Source organism: Erythrolamprus reginae, chromosome 3 (assembly GCF_031021105.1).
Source record: "Erythrolamprus reginae isolate rEryReg1 chromosome 3, rEryReg1.hap1, whole genome shotgun sequence".
Classification (NCBI taxonomy): Eukaryota; Metazoa; Chordata; class Lepidosauria; order Squamata; family Dipsadidae; genus Erythrolamprus; species Erythrolamprus reginae.
The window spans coordinates 248,182,294-248,206,696 of NC_091952.1; the positions used below are offsets into that span (position 1 = coordinate 248,182,294).

General features: G+C 43.3%; 1 protein-coding gene across 1 annotated transcript in view; it reads right to left on the minus strand.

The window, feature by feature from the left end:
• ZFAT (zinc finger and AT-hook domain containing) overlaps nt 1–24,403 on the minus strand; it is a 168,644-nt gene that overhangs the window by 138,154 nt on the left and 6,087 nt on the right. Inside the window, exon 2 of the mRNA XM_070748331.1 lies at nt 15,701–15,871. Within this exon, the coding sequence (XP_070604432.1) occupies nt 15,701–15,871 (171 nt within the window). The remainder of the gene's footprint in view (nt 1–15,700; nt 15,872–24,403) is intronic.

Consider the following 24,403-nt stretch of genomic DNA (forward strand, 5'->3'; position numbering starts at 1 on the left):
TTCGGAGAGGGGCAGCATATGAATCTAATAAAACTTAAACTTCCTGCCCATCAGCGTAAAGCTCTGTTAAGAGAATTGGTGCTAGACTTATGGCTGGGGTTCACCACAACATGAGGAACCGTAATAAGGGGTCGCGGCATTAGAAAGGTTGAGAACCACTGCTCTAGAGCCGGCGGAGGGCAAAAAACGTTCCTACAGGGCCCACTAGAATTTGGGAAATGGGCCATTCCAGAGGGAGGGGGAGGCCGTTTTCACCCTCCCCAGACATTGAATTATGGGTATGGGCACTCGCACATGCACACTATCGTCACCCATGGGGAAAAAGGTTTGCCATCCCTGGCCTAAGCAAAGGGTCTCCAAACTTGGCAACTTTTAAGACTTGTGGACTTCAACTTCCAGAATTCCCCAGCCAGCTGGGAGTTGAAGTCCACAAGTTGCCAAGTTTGGAGACCCCCTGGCCTAAGCCATAGTTGGACCTTTTCATAAGCATGCTGTGTTCGCCTATCATGCCTTTTAATTACTTTTATCGGAAATGGCCTATAAATTGCCTTTTGGCCATTACGATCTCCAGAAAGACATTGTTTTATTACACTGGGTGATTTTCCTCCAACTTGCAGTAAAAGAATACTTAGGTTAGTCTGAAAACTTAAAAACTTTTGTTTTAATTTGGAAAGAAGCAGTAAAAAAATTGATTAGAATGTTAATTTTCTGGCCCTTTAAATGGATTAAGGAGCCAGAATGACAGGAAACAAGATTTTGAAAAAGTTGTAAGTATTTCCTATTGTTGTTGCTTTCAAAAAATTTACTGAAATATGTGAGGATCTGAGCTTAAGAGTCAGAAATCTCTTCCTGGGAAATGGTTTAGTTTGAGAAGAAAACATAAGAACAGACCTTGAGGGCCGGTTACTAGAGGCAACCAGAAATAATTAAAGATTATAATTAAAAGAGAACTACCACTAATACGGAATGGAGAAAGAAAATAAATTAACTCTAGAAGAATTTAAGGATATTTAGCAACAATGTACTCAGAAGTTACTTTTTAGACCGATGCAATAAAAATTGATTAAAAGAAGAGATAGAAGGGGGCACAGCTGAATATCAAGGTGTTTTTGATATACAGTGGTACCTCATCTTACGAACGCCTCTTCTAACAAACTTTTCAAGATACGAACCCGGTGTTTAAGATTTTTTTGCCTCTTCTTCCGAACTATTTTCACCTTACGAACCCAAGCAGCTGCTGCTGGGATGAAGGGGTTTCTTTTTTTCCCCTTTTTTGAAGAAAGAAAAGGGAGGGGCTGCTTGGAGTAGGAAACATTTTGGCAGAGAACAAGGTGCTTGCAAAGGAACTGAAAGGGTGTCTTTTTAAGAAAGAAAAGGGAGGGGCAGCTTGGGGGAGGAAAGATTTGCAGAGAACCAGGTGCTTGCAAAGGCACTGAAAGGGTGTCTTTTGAAGAAAGAAAAGGGGGGGCATCCCCCTTGCCTTTCTTCCTTCCCACTCACCCTTTAGCCTAGCCTTGCTTCTTCAACCCGCCCCCTTTAGCTGCTCCCCCCTGCCCTCTGTTCGCCTCCCTTCTAAAGTTCGGGATTTTCCTGAAGGATTTGCACGCATTATAGAAACATAGAAGACTGACGGCAGAAAAAGACCTCATGGTCCATCTAGTCTGCCCTTATACTATTTCCTGTATTTTTATCTTAGGATGGATATATGTTTATCCCAGGCATGTTTAAATTCGGTTACTGTGGATTTACCAACCACGTCTGCTGGAAGTTTGTTCCAAGGATCTACTACTCTTTCAGTAAAATAATATTTTCTCATGTTGCCTTTGATCTTTCCCCCAACTAACTTCAGATTGTGTCCCCTTGTTCTTGTGTTCACTTTCCTATTAAAAACACTTCCCTCCTGAACCCTATTTAACCCTTTAACATATTTAAATGTTTCGATCATGTCCCCCCTTTTCCTTCTGTCTTCCAGACTATACAGATTGAGTTCATTAAGTCTTTCCATTATTTGCTTTTACAGATTCCTATGGGAAACATTGTTTCATCTTACAAACTTTTCACCTTACGAACCTCCTCCTGGAACCAATTAAGTTCGTATGATGAGGTACCACTTTATATTTAATTAAAACTAACAGGATACGTGCATATTGACAAAGCACAACAAATAAAACTGGCTGAGATATCCATAGTCAAAAAGGATATGCAAATAATAAACCAGAATAATGACTTGGCTATGTGGATTTTAACTCAGAAATATAATTTGGATAATTTCCTTACTTTGGATTTACGAAAAGATGTGTGCAACCTATGAAGGAATTCAGGAGAAAAGAAAAAAAGAAACCAGCTTTTAGGATATTACCGAAAAGGAATGATTAAAACCCTTAAAACAAAAATTAAGGTTTACAAAATGGGCCGATTCGATCAAGGTTAAATTGTATGTGAGTCTCTCTTTTTTGTAGCAGTTTTAATGGGATTTCTTTAAGTGAATGAGACTTTATTTATAGATATAGGAAAAATGAGTTTTGTCATCAGAGAAAATGATAAGCTATGATATTATAACTGAGGGGAGATGAAAAGAAGATGATCAGAAATTAATTCGTGGTGTATTATTTGAAGGGATTAAAGATTAATATTTTCAATTTGTTCTTTGGAGTGGCTCTTAATGGAATTTTTCTCTATTAACTTTGACAGCTGAAATTTTAAAGATTTGTTTATAGATATGACATGGGAGGAAGGAGTGTGTGTATGCGTATGTATGTATGTATGTATGTATGTATGTATGTATGTGTTATATATTATACGTGTATGTGTGTGTGTGTGTGTGTGTGTGTGTGTGTTTGTGTGTGTAAGATATTTTTGCTGTTAATGAAAAGGAACGGAGACTGGTATAGATCTATTTCGAGCTTATTTACTCTCGTCAGCCAGCCATACCCTTACTGGGATTTGAACCCGTAGCCTCTGCCTTGTGAGAGTATGAACCTGCAGCCTCTGGCCAGTAAGGGTATGGCTTGGTGACGCGAGCAAATAAGGTCGAAGTAGATCTATAGTAGCCTCCCTTCCTTTTCATTATCAGCAAAAATATGTTATACTCATAGATTATAGTTGTCGGCTATAAAAAGTTTATCTGCCTTGGAATATAATAAAAATATGATAAGGTGTAGAAGAAAAGAAAAGAATTGTGAAATTGATTTACGGTACTTGTTTAAACCAGTGTTTCCCAACCTTTTTTGAGCCGCGGCACATTATTCATATTTTCAAAATCCTGGGGAACACTGAACGGGGGGTGGGGAGGTGGCTAAAGAAAAGTTTTGACAAAAAAAAAATCTTCCTCTATTTCGCTCTATTTCTCCCTCACTTTCTCTCTCTTCCTTCCTTCCCTTCTTTCTCTCTCTCCATCCCTCTTTCTTCCTCTCTTTTTTGCTCTTTCTCTCTCCCTCCTTCCCTCCCTATATGTCTTTCTCTCTCCCTTGCTCTCTCTGCCTCTCTTGCTATCTCTCTTTCATTCTCTCTCTCTCTTTCTCTCTCTTTCTCTCTCTTTCTCTCTCTCTTTCTCTCTCTCTGTCTCTCTTTCTCCGTCTCTCTTTCTCTCTCTCTTGCTAGCTCTCTTTCTTTCTCTCTCTTTCTCTTTCTCTGTCTCCCTCTCTCTCTCTGCCTCTCTTGCTATGTCTCTCTTGCTCTCTCTCTCTCTCTCTCTGTGCCTCTCTTGCTCTCTCTCTCTTTCTCTCTCTTCCTTTCTTCTCTGCGGAGGCCGGCGAAGGTTTTTCTTATTTTAAACGTTCCGGGTGGCAGGGGGATGCGGAGCCCGCACGCACACACCCCCGACGTTCCAAATCCTGCCTCAGCTGTGAGAAGAAAAAAGCGCTCGGTGAAGGGACTGCATGCAAGAGGGGCCGGGCGGGCGTTAGCAGCCCGATGAGGAGGACGAGAAGCCGCTGCAGCCACCCCCAATCCCCCCCCTTCCCTGGGTACCTTCCAAAGGCCCCTGGAAAAAGGCAGGAGGTAGCAACGAGGCGCGAGGACAAGCAGGCAGCTTGGCGGAGGGGAAGCGCTGACGGGCTCTCCTCCTTCCCCACCCCCGCGCTTCTCTCCCGCCCTGGCTTTTGCTTCGCCCGCAGATTTCCCCGCAGTTCAAAAGGAGGCAAGAGGTGGCCTGGATGAAATTGCGGGGAAATCATGGGGCGAAGTGAAAGCCAGGACGGACTTGCAAAGGCGGGCTCAGGCTGCATGAGGAGAAAGAGGCGGAGGGAAAGAAGGCGACGGCAGCAGGACCTGCAGCTCGGTGGGCGTCTCCTCGTGGGATAGAATCCTCTCTTTCTCATGCTGCTCCCACCATGGCTGCGCGCGGTCCCGGTGCCCCTGGCTGAAGGTCGTCCTGTGGCTGGTCTTGGGCTTTACGGTTGCTTCCTGGTTCCCTCTCCTCCCTCCGCCTGTGTCTATTGCCAGCGCCTCATTCATCGGAGCTGCCACTTCCTTCCAGGCAGCCCAGCCATGCTGCCGTAGAAAGTGCAGAGGTTATTGCCGCCACCTCTGCCTCCACTCAGGAAGCCATCGTGGTTGAGCTGAGCGAGAGGAAAAGGCGCGGTGACCACGGTGGCTCCCTGAGTGGAGGCAGAAGCGGTGGCAATAACCTCTGTGCTTTCTACGGCAGCGTGGCTGAGCTGGATGGAGGGAAGCGGCAGCTCCCACTCGAGGAACCCACGGCAACGGGCGACGGCTTGGTGGGAGGCGACGGCGGGAGACACAGGCGGTGGGAGGAGAGGGAACCAGGAAGCGACTGTGAAGCCCAAGACCATCCACAGGACAACACTCAGGCAGGGGCGCCGGCAGCGCCCCGCCCAGCTGGAACTTCTCGCGGCACACCTGGCCATGTCTCGCGGCACACTACTGTGCTGCGGCACACCGGTTGGGAAACGCTGGTTTAAACCATTGGAAACGTTTACACTTATTGCATTCTTGCAAAATCACCGTCGCCTTTATCAAGCTTTTTAAAAGAAAAATTCAGCTAGGAGCTGCATATTCTCCCACCCTCCTTTCTTAGGTTTCAGCCACAGTTCAGCCATTTAAATCTGAAACTTGATCAGGGAACAAAGAACGGAAAATAAATGCTTTCCTCTATATTTCAATCCAAGGTTATAAGAAAAATTCAATAGAAATAAACTCCAGATATTTTGCCAATTCAAAAAACACAGAAACACAGTGTGTGAGTGTAAAAACTCTCTGCATATATACACACACCTCAAGCACCTGTTGTGCTGCCATTGGAAGGGACAAGTTATCTGGAACAAAATACATCAAAAAAAGAAAAAAGAAAATACAGTACGTTATTCTTGATGAAGAGGGAATATCTGTCTATCTGTCTGTCTGTCTAATCTATCCATCTCCCTCTTGCCCCTTTTCTTCCTTTTGCACTATATTTTCTTATTTATGTTTTTCTTGGCTTGTATTGGTTTTTTATCCATCCATCCATCTCTGTCTGTCCATCCATGAATCCATCCGGGGCAGCATACAAATCTAATAAATTATTATTATTATTATTATTATTATTATTATTATTATTATTATTATTATTATTATTTGTTCTGTCGGGCTCTCTGGTAGACTTCTCCCAAAAATTCACAGGTACAAATTTCAGACACACACACGTTTGAAAATTCAAAACAATGTTCTTTATAATGAAAATTCACTTAAACTAAGCCCTCTTTTGGTATAGCAAAGAGCACTCGTCTCCAAACAAACTGGTAATTTGTACAAGTCCCTTATCAGTTCTGTGATACTTAGCTTGCAGCTGTGAGGCAATTCACAGTCCTTCTTCTTTCACAAAGTGAAACACACTTTGCTCTGGTTTAGTTTCAAAGCAGGGAAAAATCAGCCCACAAAAGGTCAAAGTCAGCGAAGCAGTCACGAAACACAAGGATCAGATAATCCTGCACAATGGCCAAACCCACAGGCTGCTATTTATAGCAGCCTCACTAATTACCACAGCCCCACCCAACCACAGGTGGCCTCATTTTCTTTGATAATAATCTCTCAGTTGTTGCTGCCTATGCATCGCTCTCCGCATGCGTGGCTGTATCATTAACTCTTGTTCTGAATCCAAGGAGGAGCTAGATAATTGATCTCCTTCTGAGCTGTCTGCCCCACTCTCCTCCTCCCTGTCACTCATGTCTTCTTGGTCAGAGGAGCCTTCATCAGCAGATTCCACCGGGGGCAAAACAGGCCTGCAGCATGTGGATGTCTCCCCCACATCCACAGTCCTTGGGGCAGGAGCTGGGCCAGAGCTAACCACAACAATTATTATTATTATTATTATTATTATTATTATTATTATTATTATTATTATTATTAACCCATCCATCCATCACCTCTTGCCCCTTTTCTCCTTTTTCCACTGTATTTTCTTGTTTATGTTTTTTCTTGGTTTGTATTGGTTTTTTATCCTTGTAATTTCAAAACTTCAATAAAGTTTGTTTGTTTTTTTCAAAAGGAAAAGACATGCTTCAGCCTTTCTGTTTTTCAGTCCCAATCTGTCTTCCCTGGTTAGAAGAGAGCTACAATCTTCCCTTGATTATCAGTTTAGCTAAGAACCCCCTCGTTTAAAAATAAAATAAAATAGTATTACTGTATGTTCATGATTAGGTTTAAAAGAAAAATCATCATCCAGAATTGGTCTGCCTGCTAGGGAAACTGACTCACTCTACAGTGACTCTTCTCCCCCCCCAAAAAAATGAGAAAAACATCCTGTTCTGGACAATTCATAGAAATGACTTTTTTTTTTTTAATGAAGGGATCAGAGAAATGAATGAGTTATCCTAAGCAAAGAGCCATTATGCTATTCTTTCCTAAATGTACTTTTTTTATTTTTCATCCAAGCATCAACTAATCATTTGGTAATAAACTATATTATTTCAGCATGCCTACTCTGGTAAGGAGGGAGGTGGGCAAGGAATTAAATGTTGTTACTGCAAAATAATGGACGTTGCATTATCTAAGCTTTTATTATTCCCTGGTGATTTATAGAGACGTGCTTGCTTTTTGCAATGCGGAACTTCATCAATAATATATTCGGAATGCATAAGGGGAAACACATGACTGAAGTATGTGTGTGTGTGTGTGTTTGTGCACTCATTTTCCATCTTCGCGCACCCCCATTTTTGTCCTCCATATGCTCTGTTTTCGGCCTCCAAACATCCCATTTTCGGCACATTCCAAGCAGCAGGGTTCGCCACTGATGCCTATCCCTGCTGCCTGGAATAGGCAAAAAACAGGATTATTAATTAATTAATTAAATCAATTAATTAATGTATTGATTTATTAGATTTGTATGCCGCCCCTCTCCAAGGACTCGGAGAGGCTCACAACATGTAAAACATCATATACAAATCCAATATTAAAAGTTTTTAAAACCCTTATTTTTTAAAAAAAAAACAATCATACAACCCAAGCAAACCATACATGCCCTTCATGGCATCGGACCAGAATATCTCCGGGACCGCCTTCTGACGCACGAATCCCAGTGATCAGTTAGGTCCCACAGAGTTGGCCTTCTTTGGGTCCCGTCGACTAAACAATGTCTGGCAGGACCCAGGGGAAGAGCCTTCTCTGTGGCGGCCCCAACCCTCTGGAACCAGCTCCCCCCGGAGATTAAGATTGCCCCCACCCTCCTTGCCTTTTGTAAACTCCTTAAAACCCACCTCTGCCGTCAGGCATGGGGGAATTGAGACATCTCCCCCAGGCCTATATAGTTTATGCATGGTATGTTTGTGTGTATGTCTTGCTTTTTAAATAAGGGGTTTTTAAGTTACTTTTAAATATTAGACTTGTTGTACATTGTTTTATTATTGCTGTGAGCCGCCCCGAGTCTACGGAGAGGGACGGCATACAAATCTAATAAATAAATAAATAAATAAATAAATAAATAAATAAATAAACCAAGACAGCTAGGGATATATCAATTCCTCCATGCCTGGCGACATAGGTGGGTTTTCAAGAGTTTGCGAAAGGCAAGGAGGGTGGGGGCAATCCTAATCTCCGGGGACAGTTGATTCCAGAGGGTCGGGGCCGCCACAGAGAAAGCTCTTCCCCTGGGTCCCGCCAGATGGCATTGTTTTGTCGATGGGACTCTGAGAAGGCCAGCTGTGTGGGACCTAATCGGTTGCTGGGATTTGTGCGGCAGCAGGCGGTCCCGGAGATATTCTGTACGAAGGTTGAAAGTGGAGCACACAGCGTGAAAGCAGCAATAGGTGGCAGTATCAATTGGCGGCCGATGGACAGCGGCGATTCCTACAGCCTGGGACAGCTGACTGATGATATTCCAGGAGGTAAATCCAACCACCAATCAGCTGCTCGGGCCAAATCAAGCTGTGCTGAAGCTGACCAGGCTGTTTGCTATTTGCTGCAAGGAGGCAAATTGCTGGAAGGCAGAGGCCAAAGGGTGGGGGCTGGCCGGTGGGCAATGCTTCGGCAACATTTACTTTATAAACATCATCAAAAAAGCACAACAAAGAATGTTCTTTCTGTGCCAGCTCAGGAAGCTCAAACTGCCCAAGGAGCTGCTGATACATTTCTACAGAGGAATCATTGAGTCTGTCATCTGCACCTCTATAACTGTCTGGTTTGGTTCTGCAACCCAACAAGACTGACACAGACTTCAGAGGATAATCAGAACTGCAGAAAAAACAATTGATGCCCACCTGCCTTCCATTGAGGACCTGTATACTGCACGAGTCAAAAAGAGGGCGGGGAAAATATTTACTGACCCCTTGCACCCTGGACACAAATTGTTTCAACTCCTACCCTCAAAACGTCGCTACAGAGCACTGCACACCAAGACAACTAGACACAAGAACAGGTTTTTTCCCAATGCCATCACTCTACTAAACAAATAATTCCCTCAATACTGTCAGACTTTCTACTAAATCTGCACTTCTATTCTACTAGTTTTTCTCATCATTCCTATCACCCATTTCCTCCCATGTTGACTGTATGATTGTAACTTGTTGCTTATATCCTAAGATTTTTATTAATATTGCTTCTTCATTGCTTATTTGACCCCATGACAATCATTAAGTGTCGTACCATGATTCTTGACAAATGTATCTTTTTCTTTTATGTGCGCTGAGAGCATATGCACCAAGACTAATTCCTTGTGTGTCCAATCACACTTGGCCAATAAAATTCTATTCTATTCTATTCTATAAGGTGCAAAGACATTTCCATCTACTTTTTGGGGGAGGCCGAGTACATCTTATAGTCCGAAAGATACAGTAACCGTCATGATATTTCTATTGCAAATGGAAGAAGAAGTAATAAAAAGTTTAACAAGATGTTGGCAGGATGATTTACAAATAGATGAAAGAGAAATGAAAGAAATAATAGAAAATATATACAAGATTTAAAATACGAGAGTTAGAGAGATGAGAAGAAAAATCTTACATAAATGGTACTAAACACCTGCACAAATTGCACACTTCCAGGGGAAAGAGAAGGGCATATGTTGGCACGGATGCCAAAAAAAAGGAATTTTTATGCATATGATCTGGGAGTGTGCAGAAATTCAGAAATTCTGGAATGTAGTCCAGAATGAAATTAATAAAATGTTAAACATTAACTGGATTATTACAAAAGAAATAGCAATTTTAATCAAATATAGAGAACTAGGAGAATTTAAGGAAATTAAAACCGCAGCACTGGAAAGTGCTCAAGTGGTGATGGTATTAGGATGGAAAGATTCTACAAAATGGACATTAAGAAATTGGTACTGGTATATGGTGGATCACATACATTTTGAAATTATGGAAATAAGATTAAATAATTTTCATAAGAATAAATTGGAGAAGCTGATGGTGCAATGGAACAAGGTAAAAGACTATATGTTAAGTAGAATCTGTGATGTAAATATGAAAAATAAATTGCAATCACTCTTTTAGTAATACTGTACTAGAACAAGATAGAGCCAAGGAAGGAACAATAGATAAACAATTTTTTTTTTGAATCCTCTTGTATGGGTGGTGGGGGTGATGGGGGGGGTGTTGTTGTTAGGTGATGAGCACATGCACTGTGCACTGTTATATGTTTGTTTTATGTAAACTTTAAAAAAACCAATAAAAATTTATTTAAAAAAAAAAAAGATATTTCTCCTTAGTTCCTGGTTGCTTCTCTCCTAGGTTGTTGAGAATGGTGGGTTTTGTCTGTCCCAGCCCAGCTGCAGGCTCCCTACAGAAGAGATTTAATCCTCCATGTGGGTCCACAAACAGTAGGGTAACACCTGCAGCCAAGTCTGGAGGTGAGGTCTCAATTTTGCTATGATGGATACAGAAGACCTTATTCCCAACAATGATGGCTATCTAGGAATCATGATGGCACCTGGAAGAGATGCAGAATTGCGGAAGGGGCTCAAGGGGTACAAGAGGAGGGATGCAAGGTCTTGACCATCTCAACTACAGTGAAGGAGGAAGCTAACAATTCAAGCATAGCAGTAAGTCGTACTAAGTCCAACTGAGATCACCCATTAGGCAGAATCATACACAATCCGTTATTGAAACAGGGGTCCAAGTGCCGCCTCTATGTTGGTTGAGGAAAGCAGGGTTCCCTTGGGTCCCATTTGTTGGGGGTCAAGGGAAAGGGAGGGTTTTGCCTTCTCTTTCTGCTCAAGCACGAAGCTAATACAACTCCCCCGTCTCAGGCAAAAGTAAAGTAAAGGAAATGACCAAGCAAAATAATGAGCTTTTATAGCTTCAATGAGGAAGTGAGGAAACAGCCTTGAAGATTAACAAATTAACCCTTTAAGTGACAGTACAGTTTTACAGGAGCAACTGTAACATTTAAAGTGACAATACAGGTTTGGTACAGTTTATAATATGTAGTTTACAATGGCAATCCCTAACAATCATGTACCCTGTACTAACAATCCCCATGGACAATTGGTGGGCCACTGTGTGACACAGAATGCTGGACTCGTTGGGCTTTGGCCCGATTCAGCATGGATCTTCTTATGTTCTTATCCCAGCAGATTCAGCTACTTTTTATGAATGTTCAACAAACTATTAACATGTTTTATGAATGTGCAACAAACTGGAGCCCATGATGGCCCCTTCCAAACACAGACGTTTATTTGATGAAATTTTTAATTTCATCTTTCCAGCAGTCGCCACAGGGAGGGTGGAGGCCCTGTTTCCTCCCAGGAGATTCCTAGAGAGGCCTCATGGAGGCTTCTCCACGCCTTTTCCAGCCCCGTTTCCTCCCAGGAGATTCCTAGAGAGGCCCCACGGAGGCTTCTCCCTGCCTTTTCCGGCCCTGTTTCCTCCCAGGAGATTCCTAGAGAAGCCCCACGGAGGCTTTTCTCTGCCTTTTCCGATTAGAGTTTTGGAGGCTTGGATTTGTAAGTGGGAAATGGTTTTGACAAGAGGCAAAAAAATCTTGAGCACACAGTTCTTATCTAGAAAAGTTTGTTAGAGGCGTTGTTAGGTAGAGGTACCACTTTATATACTAGATGCTGTTTTGGCCACCTGCTCTTACAATAATGGACATGCTTGATTTGCAGCATTCGTTGTCTTTCTCACTACAGTTGAGCCACAGAAAGCTTTGCTTATAAGTTGTGCAACTTTTACTTTTTGACAATAATAATAATAATAATAATTATTATTATTATTATTATTATTATTATTAATTATTATTATTATTATTACAGTACAACACAGCAAACGAGATCACTATGCTGGATTTCGTATTTCATCACCAGTCGGGTGCTTCCCATGCACCTAGGACTGCGTGATGTAGCGGCGAATTATGTGTGCCGATCCCAGTAAAGCGGCCTTTTGCAATTGACAGATGGAGATTTTGTCAATTCCGATGGTTTTCAAATTATTATTATTATTATTATTATTATTATTATTATTATTATTATTTATTGGATTTGTATGCCGCCCCTCTCCTTCCCTTCGACCCAGCTATAATAATATTAAAGCCAAGCATCAGAAAAGGGTTTATCGCAAGTGCCATCCAGCCTCCGATAATTTTAGTGCTAGGCACAATACCGTTCTTACAAATGAAAGGAACATTGTATTTGTCATCCTCTTTAGCTAGGACAACAATCACCGGCTGAGCCACTCTAGCTTTGTGCTGTATGGCTTTTGGGCTAATACATCCATGTTAATTTTCCATTATAAATTATGAATGGTCCCCAGTCCTGCCTTTAACAAAAAATGAGGGCTGAATGAATCACAAGAATTATTATTATTATTTTTTTCTTCTTTTTTTTGACAAATGCCAAGTTAGCATTCAGCCAATTGACTTGCCAAATGACAACAGCCTCTTATTGGATGCGGTGGCTGCTTTCCAAAGGAAATTTCCTCTAATGGCTCTCTAAGAGCTAGTTAACCGTGGAGGACCAAAATAAAGCTTTTAGAAACAAAGCAGAGCTCTGCTTGTATTTAAAACCAATGGGCAGCAAGCAATCGTGTTTGCAATCTCGGAGGCGATAACTATCATTACAAAGAGAGGCTCCATGTTGCTCTGTTCTCGAAGCTCCCCCCATGGCATGCTGCTTTGCACGGGGCAGTTATCGTGGGGGGCATTGGTTCCGCTGTCGTGGCCTGTACATAAGAGAAGCAATGACATTCAAAGGCTACGTTTCTATAAGAACATGGAAGATACAAAGAGGGTTTAAACTGTGAGTTCTAGTCCTTCTTTGGGCATGAGATTCATCCTAGGAGACTGGGAGTTCTAGTCCTTCCTTAAGCAAGAAATCCACCCAGGAGACTGTGAATTCTAGTCCTTCTTTAGGCATGAGATTCATCCTAGGAGACTGGGAGTTCTAGTCGTTCATAAGCAGGAAATCCACCCAGGAGACTGTGAATTCTAGTCCTTCTTTGGGCATGAGAGTCACCCCAGGATACTGGGAGTTCTAGTCCTTCCTTAAGCAGGAAATCCACCCAGGAGACTGTGAATTCTAGTCCTTCTTTAGGCATGAGATTCATCCTAGGAGACTGGGAGTTCTAGTCGTTCATAAGCAGGAAATCCACCCAGGAGACTGTGAATTCTAGTCCTTCTTTGGGCATGAGAGTCACCCCAGGAGACTGGGAGTTCTAGTCCTTCCTTAAGCAGGAAATCCACCCAGGAGACTGTGAATTCTAGTCCTTCTTTAGGCATGAGATTCACCCTAGGAGACTGGGACTTCTAGTTCTTCCTTAAGCAGGAAATCCACCCAGGAGACTGTGAGTTCTAGTCCTTTCTTAGGCATGAAAGCCACCCTAGGAGACTGGGACTTCTAGTCTTCCCTTAAGCAGGAAATCGACCCAAGAGACTGTGAGTTCTAGAACTTCCTTAGGCATAAAAACTGCCCCAGGAGACTGTGAATTCTAGTCCATTAGGCATGAAAGTCACCCTAGGAGACTGTGAGTTCTAGTCCTTCCTCAGGCATGAAAGCCACCCCAGGAGACTGGGACTTCTAGTCTTCCCTTAAGCAGGAAATCCATCTAAGAGACTGTGAGTTCTAGAACTTCCTCAGGCATGAAAGCCACTCCAGGAGACTGGAACTTATAGTCCTTCTTTAGGCATGAAAGTCACCCCAGGAAACTGTGAGTTCTAGTCCTTCCTTAAGCAGGAAACCCACCAAGGAGACTGTGAATTCTAGTCCTTCATTAGGTATGAAAGCCACCCCAGGAGACTGGGATTTCTAGTCCTTGCTTAAGCAGGAAATCCACCCAGGAGACTGTGAATTCTAGTCCTTCTTTAGGCATGAGAGTCACCCTAGGAGACTGGACTTCTAGTCCTTCTTTAGGCACCCAGGAGACTGTGAGTTCTAGTCCTTCCTCAGGCAAGAAAGCCACCCCAGGAGACTGGGACTTCTAGTCTTCCCTTAAGCAGGAAATCCACCTAGGAGACTGTGAGTTCTATAACTTCCTTAGGTATGAAAACTGCCTCAGGAGACTGTAAATTCTAGTCCTTCTTTAGGCATGAGAGTCACCCTAGGAGACTGTGGGAGTTCTAGTCCTTCCCCAGGCATGAAACCCACCCCAGGAGACAGGGAATTCCAGTCCTTCCTTAAGCAGGAAATCCACCAAGGAGACTGTGAATTCTAGTCCTTTTCTAAGGAATATTAGGCAACTTTGCTGCCTTGAATTATTCATAACAGCAATAAAGGCAGGAAATGAATCAATTACTAAACCATGAACCACTCAGCTTTGTTACTTCTACCCTAGCACACAGCTGAATTTATAAAGATAGGTAAATCCACGCGCGTACTGGCTCTCTCTCTTTAAAGGACAGGCATGGTAAACATGTGGCACCGTAGACATTAAACCTTACTTATAATTCATGGAAGAAAACAAATGCCCCCAAAGCCTTCCTCGCCTTACGCAGGGAACATTTAATCACTCCGGTCGGAATTTCATGAATTACCCAAAGACCGGCCGCCGTTATGAATTAAGAAGAAGCCTGGGTGGTTTGAAGCAATTTAGGACAAGCCGAGCCGTGGAGTGCAACAAGGGTTCACATGTGCAGCAGCAGCCAAAAAAGCCAACGCAATCCTAAGCTGCATCAACAGGGTGATACACTTCCAAGACCAGGGAAGTCTTAATACCACTCTACTACGCCCTGGTCAGACCACACCTGGAGTACTGTGTTCAGTTCTGGTCACCACACTTCAAAAGAGACATTGAAACTCTGGAGAAGGTGCAGAGAAGAGCAACCAAGATGATCAGGGGACTATAAACCAAGACTTACGAAGAGAGACTGCGGGAACTGGGCACGGATAGCCTAGAGCAGTGATTTTCAACCTTTTTTGAGCCGCGGCACATTTTTTACATTTACAAAATCCTGGGGCACACCACCAACAAAAATGACAAAAAATGACACCCTAAGACACTCTCCTCTCTTTTTCCATCCCTGTCTCCTCTTGAACGATTTCCAAAAACAGGTGAGGGCTGGGGGGGTTTCTCTCTTATTCTTTGGGTGCTTTTTATCATATGCTTTAAATCAAGAGTCACTTCTCTCTCTCTTTTGTTCCTCTCTCTTTCCTCTCATTCTCTGTCTCAATCATTTTCTCATTTCTCTTTTTTCCTCCCCTTTTTGCTCATTTCTCTCTCTCTCTCTCTCTCCCTTCCTCTCCTTTTCTCTCTCTCTCTCTTGCTTGCTTTCTCTCTCTTTCTCTTGCCTTCTTTCTCTCTCACTCTTGCTTTCTCTCTCTTTCTCTTTCTCTTTCTCACTCTCACTCTCTCAGCAAAAAGTTGCGAGATCGGAACCTGAGCTTCCTTCTTCGCGGCACACCTGACCATGTCTCGCAGCACACTAGTGCGCCATGACACACTGGTTGAAAAACACTGGCCTAGAGAAAAGGAGGGCCAGAGCAGACATGATAGCAGTCTACAGGTATACGAGGCGTTGCCACAGAGAGGAGGGGATCACTTTATTCTCCAGGGCACCGGAGGGCCGGACGAGGAACAACGGCTGGAAGCTGACCAAGGAGAGATTCAACCTGGAAATAAGGAAGAACTTCCTGACGGTCAGAACGATCAACCAGTGGAACAACCTACCAGCAGACGTTGTGAACTCCAACACTCTGGACATTTTTAAGAGGAAATTGGACTGCCATTTGGCTGGGATGCTATAAGGTTCCTGGTTAGGCAGGGGGTTGGACTTGATGACCCGCATGGTCCCTTCCAACTCTAACAATAAATAAAATAAATAAATCTTTAGCGGGTACCTTCTCCATTTTTATTCAGATTGGCGGGTGTCATGAGAGGCCTGAGCAGAATGATGATTTCGTCCGCCTTGGTCCCATCTTCTGAGTGCTTCTCGGAGGCGTGGGAGAGCAATTCGGATTGGTTGGGGGAAAACAGATTGCACAGCTTACACATGAAGATGGATCTGTTCCCTGGAAAACGCAAAACAAAACAAAAAATTAAGGTTGGTTACTATTATTATTTTTTTCAAAAGTGGATAAAAGAAATAATTAAGATTGAATTAAAAATGAAACCAGAAATATTTTTGCTTGGTATAATTGAAAACCAGATGGAGAAGGAAAAGTACTACAGTGTTCCCTTGATTTTCGCGGGTTCAAACTTCGCGAAAAGTCTATACCACGGTTTTTCAAAAATATTAATTAAAAAATACTTTGCGGGATTTTTCCCTATACCACGGTTTTTCCCGCCCAATGATGTCATATGTCATCGCCAAACTTTCATCCAACTTTAATAAATATTGTTTTTAATAAACTTTAATAAATAAACATGGTGAGTAATGATCTAAATGGTTGCTAAGGGAATGGGAAATTGCAATTTAGGGATTTAAAGTGTTAAGGGAAGGCTTGTGATACTGTTCATAGCCAAAAATAGTGTATTTACTTCCGCATCTCTACTTTGCAGAAATTCGACTTTCGCGGGCAGTCTCGGAATGCATCCCCCGCGAAAATCGAGGGAACACTGTATTTGATACTACACTTAATAACATCAACAAGAATAACTATAGCCCAATTCTGGAAAGATGAAGCAATGCCGAATGAACGGAATTTAATAAAAAAAAGTGTTAGACTGTGCAGAAGCAGACAAGCTGACAATGGAGCTAAAAGAACAAGACAACTCAAAATACTATCAGATTTGGAAAGACTTCTATACATGGTTGAATAAAAGAACAATTACTAGTAATGCTGCGTGATAAAGAAATGTTATAAATTCAAAAAAAACCAAGAATTAATATAACTTTTTTCTCTGTCTATTTAATAATAAATGAGTTAGGTATGTTTTATTATTAACTGTATAAAAAGAATTTACATTCATTAATATACGATACAAAACATAAAATATAGGTTTATTAATTAAACCACTGGTCTCAATACCGCTAAGAACCAAATGTTGGCTGTCAATAGAGCCAGCTGTAGGGGGGGAGGGGAGATAAAATAGATTCGTCTTTTAAGTTTCGTGTGTGTACTGTACATTGTTTAGATGTAAATGTATCGTCAGTTGTTATTGTTTTACTGTACAGTGATCCCTCGATTTTCGCGGTCTCGATTTTCGCGAAACGCTATACCACGGTTTTTCAAAAAATATTAATTAAAAAATACTCCACGGTTTTTTTGCTATACCACGGTTTTTCCCACCCGATGACGTCATACGTCATCACCAAGAGTCACTTCTCTGTCTCTTACTCTTTCTTTCCTGTCATTCTCTGCTTCAATCATTTTCTCATTTCTCTTTTTTCTCCCCTTTTTTCTGTCATTTCTCTCTCTCTTCCTTCCACTCTTCTCTCTCTCTCTTTCTTCCTCTCTCTCACTCTCTTCCTTCCTTTCTCATCTCTTTCTTTCTTTCCTTCTCTCTCTTTCTCTATCTCTCCCCCTCTTGCTCTCTCTCTTTTTCTCACTTTCCCTCTCTCGTGCACCCACCAGCCTCCAGAGAATGCCTGTCCCGCCTCTCTTGCAGCAGAGGAGAAAGAGAGGTGGAGCGGGCGGGCGAAAGGACGAGCGGCGAGCGGCAGGCGGGCGAGCGGGCGGGCGAACGGACGAGCGGCGAGATGTTTATTTTATTTATTTAGATAGATGTTTATCTAATATTAGTTGCACTTTCGTCGCTCCCCGGCTCCACCATCTGCGCATGCGCGGCCATGGAAAAAGGGCGCGCATGCGCAGATGGTGTTTTTCCTTCCGTACCACTATACTGCGGAAAATTGATTATCACGGGAGGTCTTGGAACGTAACCCCCGCGATAATCGAGGGATCACTGTATATATGTAAATAAAAATTATTTCATTTTATTTTTTCCATTGGAACTCTTTGAGAATCTACGAGGGTTGCCCAGAAGGCAATTTTTTTTTCTCAGCCTATAGCAGTGATTTATTTATTTATTTATTTATTTATTTGTTTGTTTATTGGATTTGTATGCCGCCCCTCTCTGAAGACTCGGAGAGGCTCACAACAATAAAACAGTACAAATCCAATTGATTAAAACAATTTAAAAACCCTTAATATAAAAAGCAATCATACATCTCATATAAACCATACCAGACAACTTGGAATGCCGGAAGTGCAACCAGAAGTTCTCTAATTCCCGACGGCTATGAAAGCACATCTGTATTATCGTTAAGAGCGAAGACTTGGAAGAAGAATGGGATTCAGGTGAGCACAAGTGTGTTACGGTGCATGATTCAAAGGGGGGTGAAAAGTAGACATTATTATTATTATTATTATTATTATTATTATTATTATTATTATTATTATTTTTATTATATTTATATTTATATTTATTTATTAGATTTGTATGCCGCCCTTCTCCGAAGACTCGGAGCGGCTCACAACAAGAAACAGTACAAATCCAATTGATTAAAACAATTTAAAAACCCTTAATATAAAAAGCAATCATACATGTCATATATACCATACATAAAACAGAAACGGCCCAGGGGAATCAATTTCCCCATGCCTGACGACAGAAGTGGGTTTTAAGGAGTTTACAAAAGGCAAGGAGGGTGGGGGCAATTCTAATCTCCGGGGGGAGCTTGTTCCAGAGGGTCGGGAGCCACCAGAGAAGGCTCTTCCCCTGGGCCCCGCTAGACAACATTGTTAAGTCGACGGGACCCGGAGAAGGCCAACTCTGTGGGACCTAACTGGTCGCCGGGATTCGTGCGGCAGAAGGCGGTCCCGGAAATATTTATTTATTTATTTATTTATTTATTTTATTTATTAGATTTGTATGCCGCCCCTCTCCATGCCATGAAGGGCTTTGTAGGTCATAACCAACACTTTGAATTGTGACCGGAAACTGATCGGCAACCAATGCAGACTGTGGAGTGTTGGTGTGACATGGGCATACCTGGGGAAGCCCATGGTTGCTCTCGCAGCTGCATTCTGCACGATCTGAAGTTTCCAAACACTTTTCAAAGGTAGCCCCATGTAGAGAGCATTACAGTAGTTGAACCTCGAGGTGATGAGGGCGAACCTATTTTTCCACAGGTGCCGAAAAAGCGTGGGTGTTTGCTATCACGCATATGTGAGTGCCCCCACCCACAATTCAATGCCTGGGGAGGGCGAAAACATCTTCCCCCGCCCCCGGAGGCCCTGTGGGGAGTTGGAAACGGCCTGTTTCCCAGCTTCTGGTGGGCCCAGTAGGGTTGTGTTTTTCCCTCCCCAGGCTAGATTATTATTTACTTGTTATCCCACGGAAGTGTATCCCACCTTTAGTCTATTTAGGACCTTGCCTCTAAATTCCCCCAAAAAAACCACAACAAAAACAACAACAAAAAACAACAACAACAGATTTGCTGCACGGATGAATAGCGACTAAAAAGTGAAATCTTGCTACATACTGCACAAATAATTATTTCTGCTACTAATAATAAAAGTTGCTGCCTATCTCTCTAGCATCTGAATAAATATGTGAACTGTAAGGGATAAATCAGCTCATAATTAGTCTGGGAAACTTACAGGACAATAACTGAAAGAGCCAATTAAAAGGTAAAGAATCAAATAAAGCAGCATTCCAAATTAAGCCTGAATGGAATTGATGAGGAGGCTGCGGGTAATTAATTAGGAGGGAAGTCAACAGAGCAATTAATTAGACAAAGAATTAAATATGCAGAGGATCCAAGAAGCTGTTAATCAATTAAGTGCGCATATGCGCTAAGGAGACATAAAACGGGTGAAATATTTCGTCTGGCTGTACGCAAACTTCTTGTAGCCTACAAGCCTAAAGCCTTATTTACTATTCCAGACAACATCCTTATGACAACGAAAACTCTTGGAAAATAAATCTAATTATCTGCCATCACCATCTCTGTATTATCGTAACATTTTCTCTACCTAGAGCGACAACCGGAGGCAAACCTGTTAGAGAAGAAACGTCAACGAACAGAGAGTGACTCGTGTGTGTGTAAAGATGGACACAGTTGCCTTTTTCATCTTGTACAGAATAACAGGACAACAAGAGCTGGAAGGGACTCGTGTGTGTGTAAAGATGGACACAGTTGCCTTTTTCATCTTGTACAGAATAACAGGACAACAAGAGCTGGAAGGGACCTTGGAGGTCTTCTAGTCCAACCCCCTTGCTCAAGCAAAAGACAGATACAGTGGTACCTCTACTTACAAACTTCGTTCCGTGACCAGGTTCTTAAGTAGAAAAGTTTGTAAGAAGAAGCAATTTTTCCCATAGGAATCAATGTAGAGAGAGTCCTAGAGAGGCCCCACGGAGGCTTCTCCCCGTCTTTTCCAGCCCTGTTCCTCCCAGGAGATTCATAGAGAGGCCCCAGGGAGGTTTCTCCCTGCCTTTTCCGGTTACAGTTTCAGAGGCTCAGGTTTGTAAGTGGAAAACGGTTCTTATCTAGAAAAGTTCTTAAGTAGATATGTTTGTAGGTAGAGGTACCACTGTATGTCTTTTCTTAAAAACCTCCAGTGATGAAGCATCTACAACTTCTGAAGGCAAGCTGTTCCACGGGTCAATGTTAGGAAGTTTCTCCTTAATTCCAGATTGCTTCTCTCCTTGATTAGTTTCCATCCATTGTCTTGCCTTCTGGAGTTTTGAAGAAGAGGTTGAATCCCCCCACTTCCTTGTGGCAGCCCCTCAACTATTGGGACAATGATACTTCAGGAAGTCTGTGGGCACCAAACCACGATTCACATCAGGCTCATTTCACAATGACTAATACAACCATAAAGATAATTAAAAAAAGATGGTTGGGGGGAGGGGGAATAAACCGTCAATAAGAAAGATAAAAGAAAATTACAAAATACATAGACCTGCAAATAAAAACAGAACAACTGTGGCAAAAGAAAGCAAAGGTAGTATCACTAGTAATAGTATTTTCAGCTCTATACTAGAATAGAATAGAATAAAACAGAATAGAGTAGAGTAGTAGAGTAGAATCCTTTATTGGCCAAGTGTGAGTTGATACACAAGGAATTTATCTTGGTGCATGTTCTGCCAGCGTGTTTCAACCGCCCGTAATTACAGGGTAATTAGTCCAGGAAGACACACACCACACAATAAAAGGAAAACCCAAAAGTTTTTATAAACAGAAAAACAGAAACAGCTCCCTTTTTAAATGTCAAGGGGATTTTCTGGTACACACAAGGAACAGGTTAAATGCAATCCAATTGCTCACCCAATAACTGGGAAATTGAGTCCAATTCTAAAGTCCAGAGAGTCCACACACACAATCCTGAACAGCAAAAACCACGATCTTGCCGAAACAATGAATCAGATAAACTGCCATGAGGCTAAAACACCAGGCTGTGCTTTTATCTGTAGCACTAATTACTGGAGCCTCACCCAACCACAGGTGGCCTCATTTTCTCTTGTAATAATCCTTCAGTTGTTGTCTCCTATGCATCACTCCACGCATGCGTGGATGTGTTATTAATTCTTGTTCAGAATCCAAGGATGATACAGATGATTGATCTCCTCCTGGGCTGCCTGCCAAACTCCCCTCTTCCCTGTCACTCATGCTTCCTTGATCAGAGGAGGCTTCGTCGGCAGATTCCACTGGGAGCAAAACAGGCCTGCGGCATGTGGATGTCTCCCCCACATCCACCTGCACATTCCTTAGGGCAGGAACTGGGCAAGAGCTAACCACAACAGTGCATATGCTCTCAGTGTACATAAAGAAAGGATATGCTCATCAAGAATTGTTGGTTTGTCTCGGTATAGCTAGGCTATGAAACCTTCAACATCACCGAGCAGAGAATTTTAACAGAGCGTGGATGTGTGATAAATCCAAGACACAGACTTAGTTAAATAAGTATTATTTACATATAAACAAAATATAAACAATCCAGAATAAGCACGAAGCAAATACAGGATAATAAGCACTGAGCAATTACAAGATTGAAGCACAAAGCAAAATACAATACAGTGATCCCCCGGTTATTGCGTTCCCGACCATTGCGAACAGGCTAATTTGCGATTTTTCAACCCGGAAGTCAAAACACCATCTGCGCATGCGTGCCCTTTTTTCTATGGGCACGCATGCGTAGATGGCGCCGGGCAGATCAGCTGCTGGGCGGCTTCCCTGGGTCTTCCCCCTCTTGCTGGCGGGAGGGCGAGCGGCGGGCATCAGCGAGGAGTTTCCCCACTGCCCACGCAAACTCCTCGCTGCCGCTCGCCCGCCCTTCGCCCGCCCACGCCGTTCGCTCCCCCTCTTGCTGGCGGGAGGGCGAGAAGCCCTCCCCAGCACCCGCTCGCCCGCCCTTCGCCGCTCGCCCGCCCTTCGCCCGGCCACCCGCCGTTCGCTCGCTGCTCGCCCGGCCACCCGGGTTCGGGGGGGTGCTGGCAAGCCGCCCATGCCGGCGGCGACGTTTTAAAACACCCATGCGGCTTTCCAATGAGTCCCGAAGACAAACGTCAAACTTCTGCGTTTGTCTTCGGGACTAATTGGAAAGCCGCGCGGCTGTTTTAAAACGTCGCCGCCGGCATGGGCGGCTTCCTAGCAGCCCCCCAAACCCGGGTTGGGGGTCCGGGGGGTGCTGGCAAGCTGCCCATGCCGGCGGCGACGTTTTAAAACACCCGCGCGGCTTTCCAATGAGTCCCGAAGACAAACGTCAAACTTCCGCGTTTGTCTTCGGGACTCATTGGAAAGCCGCGCGGGTGTTTTAAAACGTCGCCGCCGGCATGGGCGGCTTCCTAGCAGCCCCCCAAACCCGGGTTGGGGGCCCGGGGGGTGCTGGCAAGCCGCCCATGCCGGCGGCGACATTTTAAAACACCCGCGTGGCTTTCCAATGAGTCCGGAAGACAAACGTCAAACTTCCGCGTTTGTCTTCGGGACTCATTGGAAAGCCGCGCGGCTGTTTTAAAACGTCGCCGCCGGCATGGGCGGCTTGCCAGCACCCCCCGGACCCCCAACCCGGGTTTGGGGGGCTGCTAGGAAGCCCCCCATGCCGGCGGCGACGTTTTAAAACAGCCGCACAGCTTTCCAATGAGTCCCCTTCCCAGGAACCCCAATCTTCGGCTCCTTGCTAGCGCCGCGGAAGTAAAAACACCTTCTGCGCATGCGCAGATGGTGTTTTTACTTCCGCAGCGCTACTTCGCGAAAACCCGCTCGTTGCGGGGGGTCCTGGAACGGAACCCTCGCAATGATCGGGGGATCACTGTATAGGTAATAAGCACGAAGCTAATACAAGAAGATACGCACGAAGCGTAAACACAACTCCCCATCTCTCAGGCAAAGTGAAAAGGAAGTCTGAGCAGAATAATGAGCTTTTATAGCTTCAATGAGGAAGTGACAAAACAGCCTTGAATATTAACTCTTCAAGTACAAGTTAACTCTTTAAGTGCACATTAACTCTTTAAGTACAAGTTTAGTAGAAGTGTACAATATGCAGTTTACAATGGCAATCCCTAACAACCATGTACCTTGTACTAACAAGAATCATAACACTTAATGATAGTCCGGGTACAAATAAGCAAGCAAATCATATTAGGAACCTATCGATATAAATTGTAAGGATACAAGCAACAAAGTTATTGTCATACTGTCATAACTGGGAGGAGATGGGTGATAGGAATGATGAGAAGAAACCATTAGTAATAGTAGTGCAGATTTAGTAAATAGTTTGACAGTATTGAGGGAATTATTTGTTTAGCAGAGTGATGGCATTCGGGGGGGAAACTGTGTCTAGTTGTCTTGGTGTGCAGTGCTCTGTGGCAACGTTTTGAGGCTAGGAGTTGAAACTGTTTTATTTCCAGGATCTGAGAGGTCAGTAAATATTTTCACAGCCCACTTTTTGATTCCTACAGTATACAGGTCCTCAATGGAAAGCAGGTTGGCAGCAATTGTTCCTCTCCCAGGCATTGTAGCTCAGGAATGGGAGTTGACGTCCACAAGTCTTAAACCTGCCAGGTTTGAAGACCCCCTGGGTTAGGGGTGCAAGGATCTTCAAACCTGGCAAGTTTAAGGCTTGTGGACTTCAACTCCCATTCCTGAGATAGCATGACTGGAGGAGGAATTCTGGGAGTTGAAGTCTACAAGTCTTGAAGCTGTCAAGTTTGAAGTTTGTAAAAACTGTATGTGGTTGTAAAAAGTGTACATGTTTTTAAAAACTTTCTGCTACACTGGTATTTTATTAAATAATATATTACTACACCATTTGGTTCAGAATACTTGTTTTACACCTCTAAAATCTAGGTACGTCTTATACTCTGAAAAATAGGAGCCGGGGTGGCGCAGCAGGTAGAGTGCTGTACTGCAGGCCACTGAAGCTGACTGTAGATCTGTAGGTCAGCGGTTCAAATCTCATCACCGGCTCAAGGTTGACTCAGCCTTTCATCCTTCCGAGGTGGGTAAAATGAGGACCCAGATTGTGGGGGCAATATGCTGGCTCTGTTAAAAAGTGCTATTGAATGAATGAATGAATAAATAAATGAATAAATAAATAAATAGATTGTTTCCAGCTTAGACAGTGAGTCCTTTGCATTTCCCCCCTCCCCTT